Genomic DNA, 21,850 nt, shown 5'->3' with positions numbered 1-21,850 from the left:
GAGGGAGAATCTCCTTCTGCCTCCCAAGACAGTCCATTGTACTTTAGGGAGGCTCCCATTACTAGAAAATGTTTCCTGACATCCTGGGAAGTGCTAGCAAACATTCATCAATTAGCTCCCCAGATTTAAGAAAAGTACAGTGCACACTCTTTTAAGCTTAATCTGCATCATTAATGAGTTTGTTCTCTATCACTTAAGACTAGGCAATCAACAAAAGAATACTTGAACCCAGCCCTCAGGGCCCCCTTGAGTCTTCTCTCTTCAGACCCAACCTCCTCAATTTCTAGAACAGATCCTCATTGGCCATGAACTCAAAGCTCTTCATTCTCCTGGTCACTCTCCTCTGGACACTGTCCATCTTATCAATGTTCTCCAGAGGTGGGGGCCAGAATGAACAGAGCCCTCCAGGTTTGGTCTGAGCAGGACAGAGATCAGAGGGGCTCTCTCCTTCCTATGTATTCCTGGAAACTTCACTACACTAAATCACAATCTCTCTCTCTCTCTCTCCCTCCCTCCATTATTCATATCTCTCTGTCTCTTCTCTTCTCCTCCTCCCTCTCTCTTCCTCACTTTCTCTTTCATTCTCCCTTCTTTCCTTCCCTCCTTCCTTCTTCCATCTGTTCCTCTCTCTTCTGTCCTTCCTTTATTTCTCTTTCTTTTTTCCTTCCTTTCTTTCTTCTTTATGTTGGTAGATTCAGACACATTTCCTTCGTTCTTGACTACCTTTCTTTTTTTTTTTTTTCTTTTTGACGGGGCAGTACGGATTAAGTGACTTGCCCAGGGTCACACAGCTAGTTAGTGTCAAGTGTCCGAGGCTGGATTTGAACCCATGTCATCCTGAATCCAGGGCTGGTGCTTTATCCACTGCACCACCTAGCTGCCCCTGGACTGCCTTTCTACAACAATCTTTTCTGCAGTGAATAACTGTAATACTAGTGGTTTGTCAGTAAGAGTCTCCAGTTTCATCACATTAGAAGCTCAAGATGCAGCTTGTTAAAGAGTGGCAGCCGATCTTTATTAGTTTAGAACTGTGTCAGGCCAACCCTTTCATTGTTGTTGTTCTGTCATTTCACTTGTGTCTGACTCTTCGTGATCCCATTTGGAGTTTTCTTGGCTGAGATGTTGAAGCAGTTCACCATTTCCTTCTCTAGCTCATTCTGCAGATGAGGAAACCGGGGCAAGCAGGGTGAAGTGACTTTCCCAGGGTCACTTAGCTAGTAAGTGTCTGAGGCTGGATTTGAACTTAGGGAGATGAGTCTTCCTGACTTTAGGCCTGGTGCTCTGTGCACCATGGTGCCACCTAATGGTCCCAGGTCCCTTTCAGTACTTATTAATGGTTTCTAAATGTCAGAAACACGGCTCTGTGTTTCCTGGCACTAAGGTAGTTGTGCTCCCCTTTGGTGTCTGCAGAGAAGTTGGACATGGGGCCCCCAAGGGAAAGGTGCCATCCTGCTCGTGAACTGTGACAAGGATAGCCCCAGGTCGTCCACAGTGGATGCTGAGCTGGAGAACGTGGCTAACTTCAAAGGTAAAAACTGGTCCAGGGCCCTGTTTGTGGGCCAGGCCTGAGGGAGGAATCATTTAAAAGGGAGAGTATGCCTAGACCAAGGGCTCCCACAGTCATTGAGCCTTCACAGAATCACAGGATGTCAGAGCTGGGAGGGCCCTTAGAACACAGGATGTCAGAGCTGGGAGAACCCTTGGAACACAAGATGTCAGAGCTGGGAGAACCCTTGGAACACAAGATGTCAGAGCTGGGAGGGCCCTTAGAACGCAGTATGTCAGAGCTAGTAGGGTCCTTAGAACGCAGGATGTCAGAGCTGGGAGGGTCCTTATAACTCAGGATGTCAGATCTGGGAGGGCCCTTAGAACACAAAGTGTCAGAACTGGAAAGGTCCTTAGAACACAGGATGTCAGAGGTAGGAGAGCCCTTAGAACCCAGGATGTCAGAGCTGGGAGGGCCCTTAGAACACAAAGTGTCAGAGCTGGGAGGGCCCTTAGAACACAAGATGTCAAAGCTGGGGTGGGGGGCAGCTTAGAATACAGAATATCTGAACCTTACTAACATCCTGAGAGGTCAGTAGTGTGGGCAATGTAATTCACATTTCTAAAATGAGAAGATTAATGATCAGAGAAGTGAAGAGTCTCTCTCAGTGTCAGAGTTTGCACAGGAGAGAACTGGGATGAGAACCCAGGTGCTCTGGCTCCCAGTCCAGTGCTTTTGACACTACACTAACAGTGAAATTACTCACACCAGAGGCCCCCACATCAACATCCCTTTTCCTAGGTGGCACAGAGGATAGAGCACAGGGCCTGGAATTAGGAAGATCTGAGTTTGAATTTGGCCTCAGGCTCTAACTAGTTGTATGACCCTGGGCAAGTCACTTATTCTACTTGCCTCAGTTTCCTCGACTGTAAAATGGGGATAATTAGTAATAATAATAATAATAATAATAGCAACCTCTCCTGCAGGGTTAAGAGGATTGAATGAGATAATATTTTAAGTGAAGAAATCTTTGAGTTTTTTTCCTTCTTCCTTCCTTGCAGACCTGAAGGACATGTCCCTCATGATTCTGAGCACACACACCCCAAAGGATTTCTTTGCCCGGCATGAGCTAATTCTACACATTTCCAAATTTGAGATGGATAAAGTGAGAGTTTTTCAAGCTGACCGTAAGTACCCCCATGACCTTTGGTTATCATGAGTGTCTCTTTTGGTTAACATCCAATGATATTTTCAGTTATTTGTCATTAAGCCAAGTCTTGGCCCAGCCTCCTCAGAAATAAGTCATGCCCCATGTCTAGTTTGGAGTGTATGCCCAGGGTGACTGAGGAAGAAGACTCATAGGGGCTGATTGATGAGAACAAAGCCCACCAAAGAGCCAGTGATAGCTAAATAGTGATAGCACAACCTCTGACAATCAGACATTTGAGGTAGCTCAAATAGTGGTTCAGTGGGTAGGGCAAGGAACTTGGAGTTAGAAAACCTGAATTTGAATCCTGCTTCAGCCATTTACTAAGCTGTGTAGACCTGGGCAAATCACTTGAGATCTCTGTACCTCAGTTTCCTTATCTATAAAAATGAGGAAAATATTAGTACCTATCTCAGAAGGTTATCATGAGGATCAAATGAGTTAACATTATGTAAAGTGCTTTATAAACCTTAAAGTGCCTTATAAATGGTGGCTATTATTATTATTATTATTAGATGGGAAAAAGAAAGATAGGTAGATAGATGGATGGAGCAATGGATAGAGGTATTGATAGGTGAATTGAGGGATAAATATAAAAATAGATAGCTAGATCAGTGGGTGAATTGAGAGATAGGATAGATAGACAGATGGATGGACAGATAGATGATAGATGGGTGGAAGGAAGGGAAGGGAGGGGGGAGGGAGGAAGGAAGGAAGGAAGGAAGGAAGGAAGGAAGGAAGGAAGGAAGGAAGGAAGGAAGGAAGGAAGGAAGGAAGGAAGGAAGGACAAACATTTTTAATCCTTCCTATCGTTATCACTGAATCCCAAAACTTACAGCAGTAGACCTACCAGAAGGAAAAAAAGATCAGCAATTGTCCTAATTCCCTCACTTTTCAGATGGGGAAACTGAGGCCCAGAGAGATAAAAGAACTTGCCCAGGGTCACACATCTACTAAGTGTCTAAGACAGGATTTGAACTCGGGTCCTCCTGCCTGCAAGCCCAGCTCTATCCACTGTCACACCTACCCGAAAGTCTGCTTAGAAGATCTTGTTGTTAACACAGCATCCCTACCTTTCTGACATTGAATCATTATTTCCAGGCCTCACTGGCTCAGACACAGGCATGCATGTGCTGTCACTTTCTGACCCCGCGTCTACTTGTGCTGACATGAGAGCTCTCTTTTCCCTTGAATTTATTATTTTGTTCATTATCTAGGCTTAAGACAGTGATGGAGAAATATGTCAATAACACAGATTGAATTTAGAAAAGTCCTGAGTACCTTGTTACCCCCTGAGACTCAGTGGCTAAACATTTCCCAGCATGCTCCAGACCCCCAGCCCAGAAATCTCCACTACCTCTGCCTTTATAAGCTGCCCACAGACAAACTCAGTGTAGGAGAGGAGCTAGGACCCACGTGAGGTATGTCCACCCACCCTCGCAGCTCAGATATCCTGCCTTCCTGCTGTTGTAAGAGCACATGGAACATGGACCTTTCATGTGTCCTTTTCTGTCTCCTAGGGAAGAAACTGCCATCCAAATATAAGATGGTCCTGGGGCCAAAGACCCCATCTCACGTGCTAGCAGTGCTTGACGGTCGCCAGGAGAACACTTTTTATGTAGAAGCACTCGCCTTCCCTGATGTTGACTTCTCCGGGCTTGTTTCCTTCACTGTCTCACTGACAGACATCTCTAATCGGGTACAGCCTAGAAAGCAGCCCCTGGGGAGATCCCAGCTCTGGAGGCTTGAAACATTGGCTTTCTGGGGCAGTGGGGCATAGCCGGGAAGAGGCACAGCTCAGACGCCTAACACAACTCTGGCTTTTTTCTCTCTTCTTGCTTTCTCCTGCTGCTAGAATAGTTTTTTCTTATGCACAAATCTGTCAATAATACTCTGCTAAAAACAAAACCAAATCAAAACCTTCAATGGATCCCTATTGCCCACTGAACACATTCAGATTCCTTTGTTTTGTCTTCAAGTTAGATGCCACCTGAACTTTGCAGTCTTACATATGTGTGTATACATATGCATATATGTGCATGTGCGTATATGTGTGCATGTATATGTATCTATATTCCTTATACTATACACACACATATATTCACTATATACATACTAGACACACATGTATTATACACACATATATATAATACATTTTTATACTACACACACCTATATATGCTACACATAGACATATCTATATATACTACACACACACATATATGCTACACATACACATATATATATACTATACACACATATATACTATACATACATATATATACTACATTTATATATTCTACATATGTATCCCCTCAACATGTCCTATACTCTTACCTCCATGCCTTTCTTTGCTCAAGCTGATCCCATGACAAAATGCCACTGCTCACCTTCTTCACCTGTTGAATGTCTACCCATCCTTATCACCCCCTCTGTAACAACCTTCTCCCTCAGACTTTGTTTTCTACATCCCTACCTCAATTTTCAGGCAAAATTGTGCTTTGGAGTTATCTGTGTTTATACCTCGTCTCCCTGAGACTGTGAGCTCCAAGAAAGCTGTGATCATCCATATCTAAGCTTTGTGTCTCCTTTAGTGCCTGGCCCAGTGCTCTGTGCAAGTAGGAATTAAATGGATGGATGGATGGATGGATGGATGGATGGATGGATGGATGGATGGATGGATGGATGGATGGATGGATGGATGGATGAAACTGGAGGTTACAGATGTGCCTGATACTTCTCCATAAGATGAAGGAAAGCTCTGAGTGACCCCCAGCACAGCTGGTGTAGTGGTGGCAAAGAGCCATCCATGTCTCTTCCTCTTTCCTCTCCCAGCCCGTCCCAGAGACTCTACTTTTTGAGGACACCGTAGTGTTCCGTGTGGCTCCCTGGATCATGACTCCAAATACTCAGGCCCCCCAAGAGGTATATGTGTGCAGGTGAGAGAGAAGCTGCCTCACCCTGGGGATCAGGGGAGGGAGAATGCCCCAGACTTGGAGATCTATAGTGATCACTGTCAGGACGTCTCTTCCCTTCACTCAGGGTTCCAGATAAGAGACCATCACAATGATAATTAACCTGCCCCTTCAATAACTTGTAACCCAGAGAGAGACAGATCAATGCCCACAGCTCTAGTCTTGGGCCACCAGGGAGGGGAAAGGGAGGGAAGGAGAGAAGGAGGGAGAAAAGGACACAGGATGGAGGATGAAGAAGATACTAGTATATTGTAAGTTTAAACATTAGAAGGGACCTTTGAACACAGACTATTAGAATATAGAAAATTTGAGTTGGGAGGGCCCTTAGAACATAGAACGTAAGAGATGAAAGGGACCTTAGAACACAGAATGTTGGGGTTGGGAAGGACAATGACAGAACTGGAATCAATGCTAGAACATAGAATGTTAGAGTAGGAAAAGACTTTAGGACCTAGAATGTCAGAGCTGGAAGGGACCATAGAATCACAGATTTAGAGCTGTGAGGAACCTTAGAGATCATCTGTTCTAACCCCCTTATTTCATAGATTATGATGTCTAGAGTAGAAAAGTATTTGCCACAGAGGTAAGTGGCAGACCTAGAATTTGAACTTGGGTCCTTTGATCTCAAACCTAGCACTCTTTTCCCACCTCTCTATGCTGGAACCTTAGAACATCCAATGTCAGAGGAGAGGGATATTAGAAACCATGCAATCCAATTCATTCATTTTATAGAAAAGGACACTGAAGTCATGGTAGGGGAGCCTGGACTGTAACCCCAAATCTGAAGGTCCTCATCAGCACTGAATACCATCCCTGAAGGTCAATAGGAAGTTATGCCCAACTCTCCTACTGAGAATTTCCCATATAGAGAGAGGGAGCAAATATGGTCTTGGATTCTTTGAACTTCTCTCTTTGAATGGGATCTGCTCATGGTGTGGTCAATAGCTCTCTCTCCTCTTGGGAGTATGGTATGTGTATATGAGAAGGTAGAGATATGTGGTGGAAATAATTGAAATAACAATGATACCATTTAAATAACAATTTATGGTTTGAAAAGCAATTGACAAATATTGTCTCATCTGATCTTTATGATAACCCTGAGAAGTCGATGCTATAATTATCTCTATTCTACAGATGGGGAAACTGAGCCACAGAAGGGTTTACTCAGAGTCACACAGCTAGGAAGAGTCTGGTGCATGATTTGACCCCAAGTCCAACCTTCTATGCACTGAACCCCCTAGAAGCTTAACTGGAAAGAACCAAGGACTCAGCGTCAGATAATATGGGTTTTAGACCCAGCTCTGCCATTTTTTTCCTCTGTGTGACCCTGAACAGGTCCTTGCCATTCTCCCAGCCTCAGTCTCCTTATCTGTAACATAAGGGGATTAGACTAAATGGACTGTAAGGTCCCGATACTTTGTGTTCTGAGGGCTCTTCCATCTCTGGTCTCTCTAACATCTTATGTTCAAAGGTCCACTCCAGCTCCATCAGTCTATGTCTCAAGCCCCCTGCCAGTCCTAACAGTTTATATTCTCAGATCTATTTTCAAGTCCCTTTGTCCTAAGGTCCCTTCCAGCTCTGACAGTATGTGTCCTGAGGTCTCTCTCAGAGCTGATTTTCCATGCTCCAAGGTTCTGTATCCCAAGGTTGGGCCAGACCTCTGCCTCCTTCCTCCTCCTCTGCCTTGGGTTTGCTGAGGATACACCAGGACTGACTGATTTGTAGGGAGTCAGGGCAGCTAGGTGGCGCAGTGCATAGAGCACCGGCCCTGGAATCAGGAGGACCTGAGTTCAAATCCGGCCTCAGACACTTAACACTTACTAGCTGTGTGACCCTGGGCAAGTCACTTAACCCCAATTGCCTCACCCAAAAAAAAAAAAAGTCAAACAGAACATTTAAGGGGCAGCTAGGTGACACACTGGATAGAGCACTGGCCTTGGAGTCAGGAGTACCTGAGTTCAAATCCAGTCTCAGACACTTAACACTTACTAGCTGTGTGACCCTGGGCAAGTCACTTAACCCCAATTGCCTCACTAAAAAAAAAAAGAAGGGAGTCTGTGTTTCCAAACAGAGAGTGAGGCATTACCAGTCTTCCTTCCCTACTCCACTATGGAGGGAGTTTGCTTTTAAGACAGCATTCCTCTCCCAGAGGCCCCTGGACTCCTGTGCCTGGGGCACTGAAGGAATGGTCTAACTCAAGTCACTGATGTGGGGATAATGGCTTCTTGCTTGCTCTTTCCAGGAATTATAAAAATGAGACATTTGTGGAATCTGTGAAAGCTCTAGCCAAGAAGGCCAAATGCAAGCTGACCATCTGTTCTGAAGAAGAAAGCCTGGAGGACATATGGATGCAGGTGATGCTAGCTAGAGACTGTACCTGTACCTAAGCCCAATCGGGGATCAGTAAGAAAGTGGGGGAGCTTAGTGTGACTCCCACACCTCAAGAAATCTGAAAATAATTGTCCTTTCTGTGGGACGAGGAGGTTGGGTACATACATGATGCTGTAGTTCCTACCAAAGGGCAGCTCTTGAATTTATGTCAATTATCCTTCTGCTCCCCAATAGGATGAAATGGAGTTTGGCTACATCCAAGCCCCTCACAAAATATTTCCTGTTGTCTTTGACTCACCCCGAAACAGAGGATTGAAAGATTTCCCTATCAAAACTCTTCTGGTATGTTTTGTTGTTGTTTAGTCATTTTTCAGTTGTGTTTGACTCCCCATGATGCCATTTGGGGTTTTCTTGACAGAGATACTGGAATGATTTACTGTATCCTTCTCCAGGTTGTTTGACAGATGAACAAACTGAGGCAAACAGGGTGAAGTGACTTGCCCAGGGTCACACATCTAGTAAGTGTCTGAAGCCTAGATTTGAACTCAAGAAGATGGCTCTCCCTGATCTTCTACTGATTAGCTAATTAGGTTCTGAAGTAGAGACCTTCTTCTATCGGGACTATTCCTATTTGATTGTCTAGAGAAGCAGGGTCATATTGGGGAAAGAGCTTATGGTCTCTGTTGAATGAATAGATGGGTAAATTAATAATGGGTAGATTGGGGCAGCTAGGTGGCGCAGTGGATAGAGCACCGGCCCTGGAGTCAGGAGTACCTGAGTTCAAATCCGGCCTCAGACACTTAACAGTTACTAGCTGTGTGACCCTGGGCAAGTCACTTAACCCCAATTGCCTCACTAAAAAATAAAAATAAAAATAAAAAAATAATGGGTAGATTGATAGATGGATGAAGTCAATAGATCTAGGCTTGTATCCCACCTCTGAAACTTAGTAGCTGTGATCCTGGGTGGGACTCAGCTTCTCTAAGATGCAGTGTTTTTGGAGCAGCTAGGTGGCACAGTGGATACAGCACCAGTCCTGGATTCAGGAGGACCTGAGTTCAAATCCGACCTCAGACACTTGATACTTACTAGCTGTGTGACCCTGGGCAAGTCACTTAACCCTCATTGCCACCCCCAAAAAAACACACACACACACACACACACAAAGACTCAATGTCCTTATTTATAAAATGGGCATAATATTCATGTGTAACCTTCCTCTTTTTAAAGAAACAGACACATCAACCTTAAAGGGCCACAAAAATGGGATGTTATTATATCCTTAGTAGAGAATGGCTCCCAGGTGACAGAGATCTCAGATCCCTGTAGGCAGAGGGCTGCAACAAAGATAACAGTCACTCCATGTTGCACAAACTACAGCTTGACAGAGTGGAGTCAGGAATCCTAGAATCAAGGGACCTGTTTTCAAATTCTGCCATTTACTAGCTGAGCAGCTAGAGGAGGATCCTCCTCGGGCGACACGCACAGCCAACCAATCAATCCAATGACATATCATATACACACATACATACATGTACCTGTATACATAAGATATGATATGTAATACATATCCTATATATGGTATAATATGTACCCCACATGTGTATGCATCAAATTTTCCCTTTACACATAATATATAAAATAAATATCATATATGTGATATAAAATGTGTTATATATATATGTATATATATGAGAAACATACAAGGTAAATTCAAGGCAACCTTTGAAGGGGATATACTATAAACTCCAAAGACTTTATGGAGTGTGAGCTCCTTGGCATAACCTTCTAGAAGCTAGTCTCCGCTCTGCACCGTGATGAGGTGGTGATGGTTATTATTATTGTTCTTATCGTCATCATCATTACTGGTATTATTAGTATTGCTGAAAGCAATTTCCACAGTTCTCCATTTTGCCCAGTGTCTTTTTCCTCCTGGCTCATTGTGTACTCCTGATTATGCCCCTGGGGGAGATGGAAGGCAGATTTGTCTTGTGTGTCTGTCTATTTAAAGGACCCATGGGGGAATATCCAGGCCCCTTTCCACCAGGGTGGGCCAGAGCAGCGCACAGGCCTGTTCCCTCCCAGGGGTGAGATCTCCCAACCTTCCAGTGGGTCATTTTTTTTGGTAGTAACAAGAGAAATGTCCCATTAATCTTCCTCCATTTGCTGGGGCCTGGAGGGACACAAGGGAAGGTGCCCAGCTGTGATTCACTCCGACATGCCCTGCTGGGATCATTCTAGCACACCAGGGCCTCCAACCTCTGCAGAGGCCTGGCAGGGAGAACCTTTCTGAAGATACAAATCCTACAGCCTAACCCTTGGCAGCTATTTAGGAGGGGAAGGCTGGGTGACTTAGAGGTTGCCATAAAAGAAACCAACCAGCTAAAAATGCTGAAGACAAGAAGCCTTCCCCAAGTCACTGGGGCGTTTTACCACAGACAGAGGAAGAATATAACGTTTGACCCACAGGGAAGAAAGAGAATGAGGGAGAGAGAACAAGAGGAGACAAGGATACACCATCAGTCAATCAATAAACATTTATGGAGCACCAACAATGGGATGTACCAGGACCCACCCATGCTAGACACTGTCCCCAGAAGAACAAGGCTATAACTAGATCTCCAGAGGGTCCAAGATATAGAGTTTCTGGTCTTGGTGGCATTGAGCCACAGGCCCCACAAGAGGAGGAAGGGGATCAGTGATGCAGATGGAGGGTACCCTCCTCTTGTGGTACCTGCATCATTTCAATCACTCCAACACTCTTCCAGGTCTAGGCTGGACGCCTGGGCTATCCCACACAACGGATACCCTCACTGATGCAGAAGAGGGCCCAGGGTTGGATAGGGAGAAGGGGGAGCTCACTCAGCTGTTCCTTACTGGTCTCCCACCCCAAGCCATAGGCAAGTAGGCACCAATCAACAAAGTGGTATAGGAAATGGAGATTTTTAGCATGGAAAATTCCAGTTGGGGGGACTTCAGAGAAGGATGGGGGGTGGGGGGTACCAGACAGGAGGAGAAAGCTTCTCTAGAGCAGAGACAGTGGATCAGAGAGCTACTTGTCCTGGAAAAAAAAAAATAAAAGAGCAAGGAAGACCCGAATTCGAGTCTTACCTTTGATAATACTGACTTTGTGGTGCTGGGAAGATCATTTAGCCTTTCAGTGCTCTAGGCCACTATATAAATAGTCTAGTCAAATGCCATAAGTTTTGGAGAAAGTGCTGGTCTGCACTGGCAGAAGGGACTTCCTCCTCTGGAAGTTCTCTATGTCAGTGAAATCTCTGGACCTTTCCTAGACTACCTTAGGGAGCCACTGAAAATATGAGTGAGGGGATAGCTAAGTGATGCAGTGGATAGAGCACCAGCCCTGGCTTCAGGAAGACCTGAGTTCAAATCCGGCCTCAGACACTTGACACTTACTGGCTGTGTGACCCTTGCCAAGTCACTTAACCCTCATTGCCCCATGCCAAAAAAAAAAAAAAAAGTAAATGAGTGAAAGAGTTTGGAATGTGGGTGATCAATAGGATGAACAGCTCCCAGGGTCTCCTTGCTGAATGAGAGGGAAGGATGGTAGTGATGCAACTTTTAAAAGTTTTTTTTTTTTACTTTAATTGAAAATTTTAAAATAAAAAAATTTAAATTTTTAAAAAATAGTTTCTATGAAAATGATCTGGTGTTCTTAGGTAACTGGATGTTCAGTGTCAGTCAACAATGTGACCTAGTGGTGAAACAAGTGAGTCCTGGGTTACTTCATTCCTTCCCACCTACCCCCTCACCTCTCAGGGCCCAGATTTTGGCTATGTAACGAGAGAGGCAGATGAAGATTTGGTCACTGGCTTAGACTCCTTTGGGAACCTGGAGGTCAGCCCACCCGTCATAGTTGGAGGAAAAAAGTACCCTCTGGGAAGGATCCTCATTGGCAACAGCCCCTACCCCAGGTGAGGGCACAGGGATGGGGAAAGGGTTGTGGCTAGAGTGTGAATTAGCAGTTTAATGCCATCCCCCTACCCTTCTCCCATACAGACAGACACAGAAACACATTCTTTCCAGCTTAACATTTGATCCCTAGAATCTTTTCAGCTCTAAAATTCTCTGTTCTAATAGTCCATCAAACTGTCATTCTACAATGGAAGGGCCATTCAAAGTTTAAAATTCTGTTCTAAGGCTTCCCCCACTGACTCTGACATTCTGGGTTCTAATGTCCTCTACTAGTTCTGACATTCTATATTCTAAGGGCCCTCTCATCTCTGACATCCCGTGTTCTAAGGGCCCTCCCAGCTCTGACATCCTGTCTTCTAAGGGCCCTCCCAGCTCTGACCTCCTGTGTTTTAAGACCCTTTTCAGCTCCCATTCACTCTGAATTCTCTCCTGTGAGTCTCCTGTCACTGGAGGTAGTCAAGAAGGAGCTGGCTGCTTCTTTCATTTCCCGAGATCAGGCAGAGGGTTGGACCAGATGACCTCTGGAATCCTGTTTCCATTGTTCTGAGTAACCAATAACAGGTACCTCTCTGGTCCTTAGCTTTTCCCCTTTCCAAAATGGTGCTCATCCCACTGACTTACCTGCACTTTCTCTTAGACCCTCACTGACTTCTGTGGTTTCCAGGGACCAGAGCAGAGAGATGCTCAAGGTGCTCCAGGACTTCCTCTTTGCCCAAAAGGTCCAGGCACCTGTGAAACTCCTCTCTGATTGGCTGTCTGTCGGGCACATAGATGAATTCCTCAGCTTTGTCCCAGCCCAAGATGGGAAGGTACAGCCCTGGGGGCAGGGAGGGGGGAGAGGGGTACATAGAGGAAGGGGACCTGCCAGGAGCCTCAGAATTTTCTGGCATTGGAGTTAAGAGATGTGGGCCCTGATTCTCTGACCCTGACTGGCTATGTGACCCTGATCTGTAATATAGGGATAAAGAGGGGGCAGCTAGGTGGCTCAGTGGATAAAGCATTGGCCTTGGACTCAGGAGGACCTGAGTTCAAATCTAGCCTCAGACACTTGACACTAGCTGTGCGACACTGGGCAAGTCACTTAACCCTCATTGCCCTGCAAAATATATATGGATAAAGATACTCAAACTATCTCTTTCTGCCCCACCCCCCAGTAGTGATTCATCAACCTGCAAACTCTAGAGAAAAGTGAAGCATCTTATTTTCAGAGTCCCCCCACACACACTCAATCCCTGGCCTCCACCTTCTGAGCTGTTCCCCCAAGACTCTGCCTCAGTTTCCTTGAGCCATGGTACAATTTTGTTCCTGGATGAGAAGCAATATGGTTTAGGAGAATAAGTGCTGGAATGGACTCTACCACTTACTGTATGAGTACCGTATGAGTAAATCATTGAATTTCTCAGGGACTCAGTCTTCTCATCTATAAAATGGAGTGGGGATTGGTCACTAGAGGATCACTAGAAGATCCCTTTGGGCTGGAGTTAAGGTGGAGCATCAATTGGGAAGAATCATCTCTTGACCTGAGTGTCTCCTTCCTTTTTCCAGGGATTCAGACTTCTCCTGGCCAGCCCCAGAGCCTGCTACAAGCTATTTGAGGAGAAACAGAAGGAGGGACATGGAGATGCCAAGATGCTCGAAGGGGTTCAGAGTGAGTTTCTGGTCCAGTGTTCCTCATCCCCAACCTTGAACTTGGTTCCTGGAGCTACTTTTCCCCCAAGGAGACCCTGGCAGTCACTACACACTCTGTGACTCAGTGACTGGTTCTGGTGTAAGATGCATCGTGTATTAGGTGACACATGGCCTTGGATCTTCTCTCAAAAGTGAAATCTCTTTGGAGATTTAGTCTAGGAGAAAAATGGCAGACCTCAGAGTTGAAATTGGACTGTCACAGACTGATACAGAGTGTTAGAACTGGGAGAGAACCTTGAACCTAGAACATCAACCTAGAACACCTAAGACAGCTTAGAACACAGAATGTCAGAGCTGGAAAGAAACTTAGAGATTATCTAGCCCAACCCCTTTATTTTACTGATGAAGAAATTGATGTAGACATAGGGGAAAGACCTTGTCCAAGATCCCATAGTTCAATTAAAAACATTTGTTGTTGTTAGTGTTGTTCAATAGATTCTTTGCAATCCCATTTGGGATTTTCTTGGCTAAGATACTGAAGAAGTTTACCATTTCTTTCTCCAGCTCATTTTACAGATAAGGAAACTGAGGAAAACAGGGTTAAGTGACTTACCCAGGGTCACACAGCTAGTAAGTGTCTGAGGCCAGATTTGAAATCAAGGTTTTCCTGACTCTGGGCCCAGCACACTATCCACTGCACCACTTAGTTGCCCTCTCCCCCCCCAAAAAAGCACATTTATTAAGTCCCTAATATATATTCACTGAACTCAGTGCTGAGAAGACACAAAGTTCAGATAACAAGTGATGCCTGCCCTCATGGAGTTCCCACTCTAGTAGTAGGGGATTAAGACACAAACACAGGGGCAGCTAGATGGCACAGTGGATAGAGCACCGGCCCTGGAGTCAGGAGTACCTGAGTTCAGATCCGGCCTCAGACACTTAACACTTACTAGCTGTGTGACCCTGGGCAAGTCACTTAACCCCAATTGCCTCACTAAAAAAAAAAAAAAAAAAAAAAAGACACAAACACAGATAATGATAATCAAAGTTATAAGTAGCACGGGGCAATTGTGCTGAAGGGTGCACTTCAGGGGTATGCTGGAACTAACTCATATTGCTTCTGGAGAGCCTATTGTTAAATTTTAAGCCTAAGCTTTATACTCCAGAAATTGGCAAACTCTGCAAATCAGGGTTTGATTTGCTGTTTTGTTGATTGTCTAGACTTAAGAAAAGTTATGGAGAAAATGTTCTTAAAGCAAACTAAGCTCAAAAGTGTGTCCTGGACATTCTTCTTATTGTTGTTATTTTATTATTATTATTATTATTATTATTATTATTATTATTATTATTATTATTATTATTATTATTATTTTGGAGAGCTGATTGTTAAACATATACCAACATGTTCCTGGACAACTGTCTTCTGTTGGCCCACACAGCCACATGGCACAACTACCCATGGCTACTCTCCCCAAACCAGGGTCTTGAAGCTAAGTTATGTACCCCTGCTCCAAGCCCTCCCTGTTCCTCAGACCTTCAGAATGAGCATCCAGATTCCCTTCTCCTGGCAGATTTTCCTTGGTATCACTGCTACATGCCATCTTTCTGCCTTTACTCCCCTCCCTGTATTCTATTTCTCAGCCACACTTTCCTACTTGCTCCATTTCCCTGTAACTCAAGAGTTCATCCCCCACTCATGCCTTGAAGGCTCTGCCTCTTCCCCTCTAACTCTAGGAATCCCTTAATTATTTCAGAAGTAATTCAGTTCAAGCATTGCTTACCTGCTGCAAACCCTTCTCATTTTTCCCTTTTATCTTCACTACAGAAAAAGGAAATAAGACAATCAAAGACATTCTATCTGACAAAACCTTGAGAGAGCACAATCAGTATGCTGAGGTATGGGGAGCTGGGACCCTGGGGGAGGTGGTGTGAGATCTCAGAAAAAAAAAAAAAAAACCAACACCACAGGATTCAAATCCTGTCTCTGTAACCTACTCTTTATGGTACCTCAGTGGGACACACTATTTCTGGCTTCAGTTTCTTCACCTGTGAAATGGGATGGTTGGGTTAGGTGACATTCTATGAGTCTGAATCTATGAGTCAGGATGACCTCCATTGGAATCCCCTTTCAGACATTGACTAGTTATGTGACCATAGGCAAGTCATTAACTTCTGGGAGCCTCAGTCAACTTTCTAAAAGACAGGGGTTCTCAAAGTATGATCCAAGGTCCCCTGACCATCTCTCAGACCCTTCCAGGCTGTCCAAGAGTTTGATCCTCTTTTTATAAACAGCCTCAGACACTTAACACTTCCTAGCTGTGTGACCCTGGGCAAGTCACTTAATCCTAATTGCCTCACTAAAAAAAAAATTTTTTAAATAAAAATACTAACACTCTAAAAAATAATGTCTAATATGGCAAATATCAATTGATATAACCCTCATAAACAAAAGCTCCTTGGGGGGAGGTCCTCAATAATTTGTAAGAGTGTAAGGGGTCCTGACACCAAAAAGATTGAGAATCGCCACTCAGAGACTGATTTCTATGATTCCTTCCAGCTATAAATCTGCACTCTTGTGATCACAGCAGCTAGGTGGTACAATGGCTAGAATGCTGGACCTGGAGTTAGGAAGACCCAAGTTCAAATCTTGCCTCCAACACTTATTAGTTCTGTGACCCTGGGCATGTCACTTAACCTCTGTCTGCCTCAGTTTCATCATCTGTAAAAAGGGGATAATGATAGCACCTTCCTGCCAGGGTTGTTGTGAGGACAATATTTGTAAAGCACTTTGTAAATGTAAAGCACTAAGTTATAAATGAGTGGTAAACCTATATTGGTGAAGGGAATTTCCATACCTACAAAATAAAAAATCCACAACATTCTGATATGTGATTTGATGATCTCTGCTGATGCTAAAAGTCGTGCAGAAGGGAAGAGTCTGGGCTTCCAATCTGACCTTCTTTACCTAAAATCCTTTTATTAGTGACCATGGCCACCAAGAGATTTTGTCAATGAAGTTATTCTTTTAGCCAGTGATCTCCAGATAACAATTTTAACTTAAACTAGTTATTGAGAGGAGGGGTTAGATTAGAGAAGGATAGCAAGGAAAAGGGAGAATAGGAGAGCCTACTAACTCAATTCAGCTTGGATCACCATAATTGGCATTTCCTTTAGTATATACTCAGCCTGACAGTCCCCTAGTGAAGGAGCAGAGCCTAAGACAGAGATATAATTAGGAATATTTGCACCCAGGGCAAACATCACAACCTCCAAGGCATGTAGCAACAGACTATACCATGGGACAAGAAGAGAAATAGAGGCTATTAGGTGAGGTCTGGTGAATAGGGTAGTGAAGAAAAAAAGCTCACCCCAACACGCACACTACTTTGTTTCCTATTCTAACTCATTATTCTTGCTAACTAGGCATTAAGGTCTATACAGAGACATTAGTGCCCTCTAAATTTGGCACCCTGGAACAGAGCCTCAGTCACCTCACCCTAGTGATGGCTCAGACATGGGGAATTAAAAAAAAAAACAAACCTTGATTTCGGGCCAGTATACATCAGTGACCTCTGATTTTTTTTTTTCCTTCAGTGTGGGAACTCCTTCTACCAATGCAGATTGCAATTGATAACTTTCCATCTTAGAGAGTTGCTTGAGGCTCAGACTTATTTGAGGTGTCAGAATTGGGATCAGAACCTAGGGACTTCCTGATTCCCAGTCCTGCTTCCTATCCACAATGCTATGTGGCTTCTCTTGGAGAATGACCAGCCATGTTTTAATCCTAGCTCTGCTATTTATTTGCCCTCAGTTTGTAGTAGATCTCTTCTGGGGCTCCAGTTTCCTCCTATGTGAAATGAGGGGCTGGCCCTAATAAACCTCTAAAGTCCCTTCACATAAAAGTTCAAGAACTCAGTGACTTGAACCCCTTCCTTAGAACTGTTCTGGGGCAGCTAGGGGCTCAGTGGATAAAGCACTGGCCCTGGAGTCAGGAGTCCCCGAGTGTTCTAATCCGGCCTCAGACACTTAACACTTACTAGCTGTGTGACCCTGGGCAAGTCACTTAACCCCCATTGCCCCGCAAAAAATAAAAAAAATAAAAAAATAAAAGCTTAATGCCCCAAACTGGTGCCGTAGCCTCTAATTTATAAGTAGCACTACATTAGGAATTCAAGCTAATTTTCCTCAATCTTGGGACAGAAATAAGCTGGCAAGTCACTTAACCCCAATTGCCTCAATTTAAAAATAAATTAAATTATAATAGCTGACATATCTTTTGTGTGGTAAGTTTGAGAAGTGCTTTTCATGAGTTCCAAGTTCCTGGACCCCCTGGTTAAGAGCCTCTACCTTGGAAGGTGGGCCCAGTAAGGGCCTATGGGTCTGTTCTCCATTATTTTGGCCATAGCTGTTCACAGAGGGCATCTAAGATTCAGAGCAGGGGATCTGTTTTGCTTTCCTAACCTGGGACTTTCTCACCTTGGATTAACCACAACCTGAGTGAGCTTAGTGTTTTGGAACCCTTTCCAGTGACTAGTGACTTAAGAGATGTGAGGCTGGGTTTACATAAAGGAGTCACCTCCCAACATCTCTCCCTCCCCTAGAGCTACATTGACTGGAACCGGGAGCTCCTGAAGCAGGAGCTGGGCCTGACTGAGCAGGACATCATTGACATCCCTCAGCTCTTCCGCCTCAAGATGTTGTCCTATGCAAATGAGCTGAAAGCCAAAGCTTTGTTCCCAGACATGGTAAGAAGTCCGCAGCTGAGGGGTGTGTGGCTCAGGATCCTGGAGAACCAAAAGCGGCCTCCAAGGGGCCAAGATGGCGGGATGTCTGTCCTTACAGGCATGGGGCTCATTCTCAGGGTGAGGAGGGGGGGGGTGTGGAGGGGGGTCTCAGGGTGGAGGAAGCTAGGAGAGAGTATAGGAGACCTAGGGCTCTTCTCCAAGATTCATCCTGACTTAACGTGATGGCCTTTAGAGGGCTTGCAAGAAAGAGCATGGATGGGCCAGCTAGGTGGCACAGTGGATAAAGTGCCAGCCATGGATTCAGGAGGACCTGAGTTCAGATCTGATGTCAGACATTTGACACTTACCTGTGTGACCCTGGGCAAGTCACTCAACCCTCATTGCCCTATGAAAGGAAGGAAGGAAGGAAGGAAGGAAGGAAGGAAGGAAGGAAGGAAGGAAGGAAGGAAGAAAGAAAGGAAGAAAGAAAGGAAGAAAGAAAGAAAGGAAGAAAGAAAGGAAGAAAGAAAGGAAGAAAGAAAGAAAGGAAGGAAGAAAGGAAGAAAGGAAGAAAGGAAGAAAGGAAGAAAGGAAGAAAGGAAGAAAGGAAGAAAGGAAGAAAGGAAGAAAGGAAGAAAGGAAGAAAGAAAGAAAGAACATGGAACATGGATCTAAGAGTCTTGGGTTCAAATCCTGCCTCCAACACTTAACAATTATGTGGGTCTTGATTGCCATGTTGGTAAAATGAGAAAGTCAGATTAGTTTCCAAGATGTACCAGCCCTTAAGGCCTCTTCCAGCTCTGCCATTCAGGGTTAGCTGGGAGTAAAACAGTCTGGGTGCAGGGGAGTCAGCTGGTAGGATCCTGCTCATTAGAGGATTTTGTGTGGTAAGTGAGGGAGCCCAACTTTGCCATTTTACAGAGCATAAACCTGAAGTCTGGAGAGGGGAAAGTTGTGCCTAAGGCAGCATCAGAACTGAAGGGCAGGGGCAGCTAGGTGGCGCAGTAGATAGAGCACTGGCCCTGGAGTAGGGAGTACCTGAGTTCAAATCCGGCCTCAGACACTTAACACTTACTAGCTATGTGACCCTGGGCAAGTCACTTAACCCTAATCGCCTCACTAAAAAAAAAAAAGAACTGAAGGACAAGAGGGATAGCTCTGGGTTCAACATCAGAAGACCTGGTTTGAGTTCTGCCTCTTCCCTTTAGTACCTGTATGAGGATGGGAAGTCACTGCCCCTCTCTGGGCCTCAGTTTCTTCCTCTGTCAGATGGGGGTGGAGTGGGATTGGCCTTGGAGAACCTGAGTTCCCTTCCAGGTCTAAACCCAAGAATGTCTGTCCATGATCCCAGGAATCCAGGTCCTTGGTGTCCAAACCCAGCCTTCCCTTTACCACATGGGGCTGGGGCTATGAGGGGCTGATTGACTGTTGGTTTTTCTTTCCTCCTCCCAGGTGAACATGCTCGTGCTGGGGAAGCACGTGGGGATCCCCAAGCCTTTCGGGCCCATCATCAATGGACAATGCTGCCTGGAGGCCAAGGTCCGGGCCCTGCTGGAGCCCCTGGGCCTGAAGTGCGCTTTCATTGATGACTATTTCACCTATCACATCCTCTCAGGAGAGGTGCACTGTGGCACCAACGTCCGCAGGAAGCCCTTCTCCTTTAAGTGGTGGAACATGACCCCCTGAGCAGGCTCCCCTCCTGTCACCTCGCCCCCTCTGTCCAGCTTTTCTGAGTCAGCACCAGAGGGCTGTTTGCCAGGCCCACCTCAGCTGCTGCTTCCTACAGCCCTGCTTGCCTGCCCTGTGCCCCTGCCCCTGCCCGCCAGGCCAATTCTGGCCACCCCGCGATGCCCTGTCCAGCTGGAGAGATGGACACCTCGCTCACCAAGCAGCACCAGAGAAAAAAGCCCATGGCCAAGTGAGAACAAGCTGGCAAACCACAATAAAGTTCTGAAGACTGTGAATGTGGCCCGGCCGGCCAAGTCTGTGTATTCTGTGTTGTGTCGAGGGAGGGGCAGGAGCACAGAGCTTGGGTTCTGGCTCTGACATTTACTGGCTATGGAGTTTTGGGGAAGTCTTTCCTTTCTCTGACCCTCAGCTTCCCTTTCTGGAAGGCCTGGTAGGGGTTAATTTGTAAAGTCCTTCAGATTATCTGACATCCTGTTCTTAGACCCTTTTCAGTTTTCAATCCTAGCCTACTTGTGGGCTAGAGAGGGTCACTCTCAGAGACCCTTGCATAGAAAGCCCGAGGAGCAAAGGTGGGGCACATTACAGAGAACACAGAGCAAGAGGAGTCCTGAGGGCTGATCTGTACCCCAGCCTTGCTGACATAGTGAGCGGGCCCCTCTCAAATCACATCTACCCTTCTATCTCACTTTCCACATCTGCAAAAGAGATAGTGCCAGACTCTTCCAAAATCAATGAACCTTTACCAGGGCAAAAGAAATACTCAACATAACCACAGAGAGAGAGATTCTTAACAGTATTTAACTTTAACTCTCGCTGACATGAGGAAGGGGCTGCTTGGGCAGATGTCCCTGAGAGATCGGGGACAGCCTACTTATTATGGTAGAAAATGGAAGAAGCCACAGGACATGACAAAAAATTAATAATAAAAAGCATCTATGTTATCACTCAGCTAAGAACTTTACCAGCACTAGGTGGCGCCATAGTGCACAGAGCTCTGGGCTTAGAATCAGGACCACCAGAGTTCAAATTTGGCTGTATGAATGGGTAAATCTGAGTAAATGGGTAAAAATGAGGTAAACTCTGTTTGCCTCAGTTTCCTCATCTGCAAAATGAGCTGCAGAAGGAAATGGCAAACAATTTCAGTATCTCTGCCATGAAAACCCCAAATGGGGTTGGGGAGAGTTGAACGGGATTCAAACCAATGAACAAGAGCTTTACAAATATTATGTCATTTGATCCTCATGGCAACCCTGGGAGGGAGGTACAGTTATAACATCCCCGTGTTAGAGATGAGGAAACGGGCAGACAGGGTTAAGTGAATTGTCCAGGATCACACAGCCACCAAGCATCCAGGGGGCCCTTTCCTGACTCTAGGCCCAGAGCTCTCTCCATGGTACCATTTAGCTGTTCGTAGCCCTTATCTGTCTGGGCAACAGCTTCTTCAGCTCCTTAGTTCTCTGACCGAAAGTTAGTCCTCCTCAGTTCTCTCTTGTAACATTTAATTCTAGTTCAGGGGTTCTTAACCCCAGGTGCCCAGACTCCTGAGGGGTCCACAAATTTGAATGGGAAATAATTACCTCTTAATTTTCTTTAACGTCCAGCTAAAATTTAGCACTTACCTTTAATTATGAATGGAAGTACTTACTGTTGAGAAGGGGTTCCTAGGCCCCCAAAAGGGGTGCACATGGCACAAAAAACGTTGGTCCAGAAGGTCCCTTCCATGAGTGAAATTCTGTCACTCTATTCTCTCTCCCCACCTTGTCCTACAGGGAAACGTTGAGAAAAACCTGCGGGCCCTGGAGTTAATTGAAGCCCCACAGGTGCTTAGCCAGGGGCCTTAGAAGGCTAGATTTCATGCCCTGAGCCAAGAAAA

General features: G+C 45.2%; 1 protein-coding gene across 1 annotated transcript in view; it reads left to right on the top strand.

The window, feature by feature from the left end:
• The window catches only part of LOC122749310 (protein-arginine deiminase type-4-like), a 50,877-nt gene extending 30,633 nt beyond the window's left edge, over positions 1–20,244 (top strand). Inside the window, exons 6-17 of the mRNA XM_043995616.1 lie at positions 1,411–1,528; positions 2,548–2,673; positions 4,214–4,392; positions 5,529–5,632; positions 7,911–8,022; positions 8,234–8,341; positions 11,780–11,934; positions 12,600–12,744; positions 13,481–13,583; positions 15,390–15,460; positions 18,166–18,309; positions 19,741–20,244. Coding sequence (XP_043851551.1) covers positions 1,411–1,528; positions 2,548–2,673; positions 4,214–4,392; positions 5,529–5,632; positions 7,911–8,022; positions 8,234–8,341; positions 11,780–11,934; positions 12,600–12,744; positions 13,481–13,583; positions 15,390–15,460; positions 18,166–18,309; positions 19,741–19,974 — 1,599 coding nt within the window. The 3' untranslated portion in view covers positions 19,975–20,244. The remainder of the gene's footprint in view (positions 1–1,410; positions 1,529–2,547; positions 2,674–4,213; positions 4,393–5,528; positions 5,633–7,910; positions 8,023–8,233; positions 8,342–11,779; positions 11,935–12,599; positions 12,745–13,480; positions 13,584–15,389; positions 15,461–18,165; positions 18,310–19,740) is intronic.
• The last annotated feature ends 1,606 nt before the right edge of the window (positions 20,245–21,850 follow it).

Source organism: Dromiciops gliroides, chromosome 3 (assembly GCF_019393635.1).
Source record: "Dromiciops gliroides isolate mDroGli1 chromosome 3, mDroGli1.pri, whole genome shotgun sequence".
Lineage (NCBI taxonomy): Eukaryota > Metazoa > Chordata > Mammalia > Microbiotheria > Microbiotheriidae > Dromiciops > Dromiciops gliroides.
Note: the sequence above shows the minus strand (reverse complement) of the source record. Positions and strands in the feature narration are given on the sequence as shown.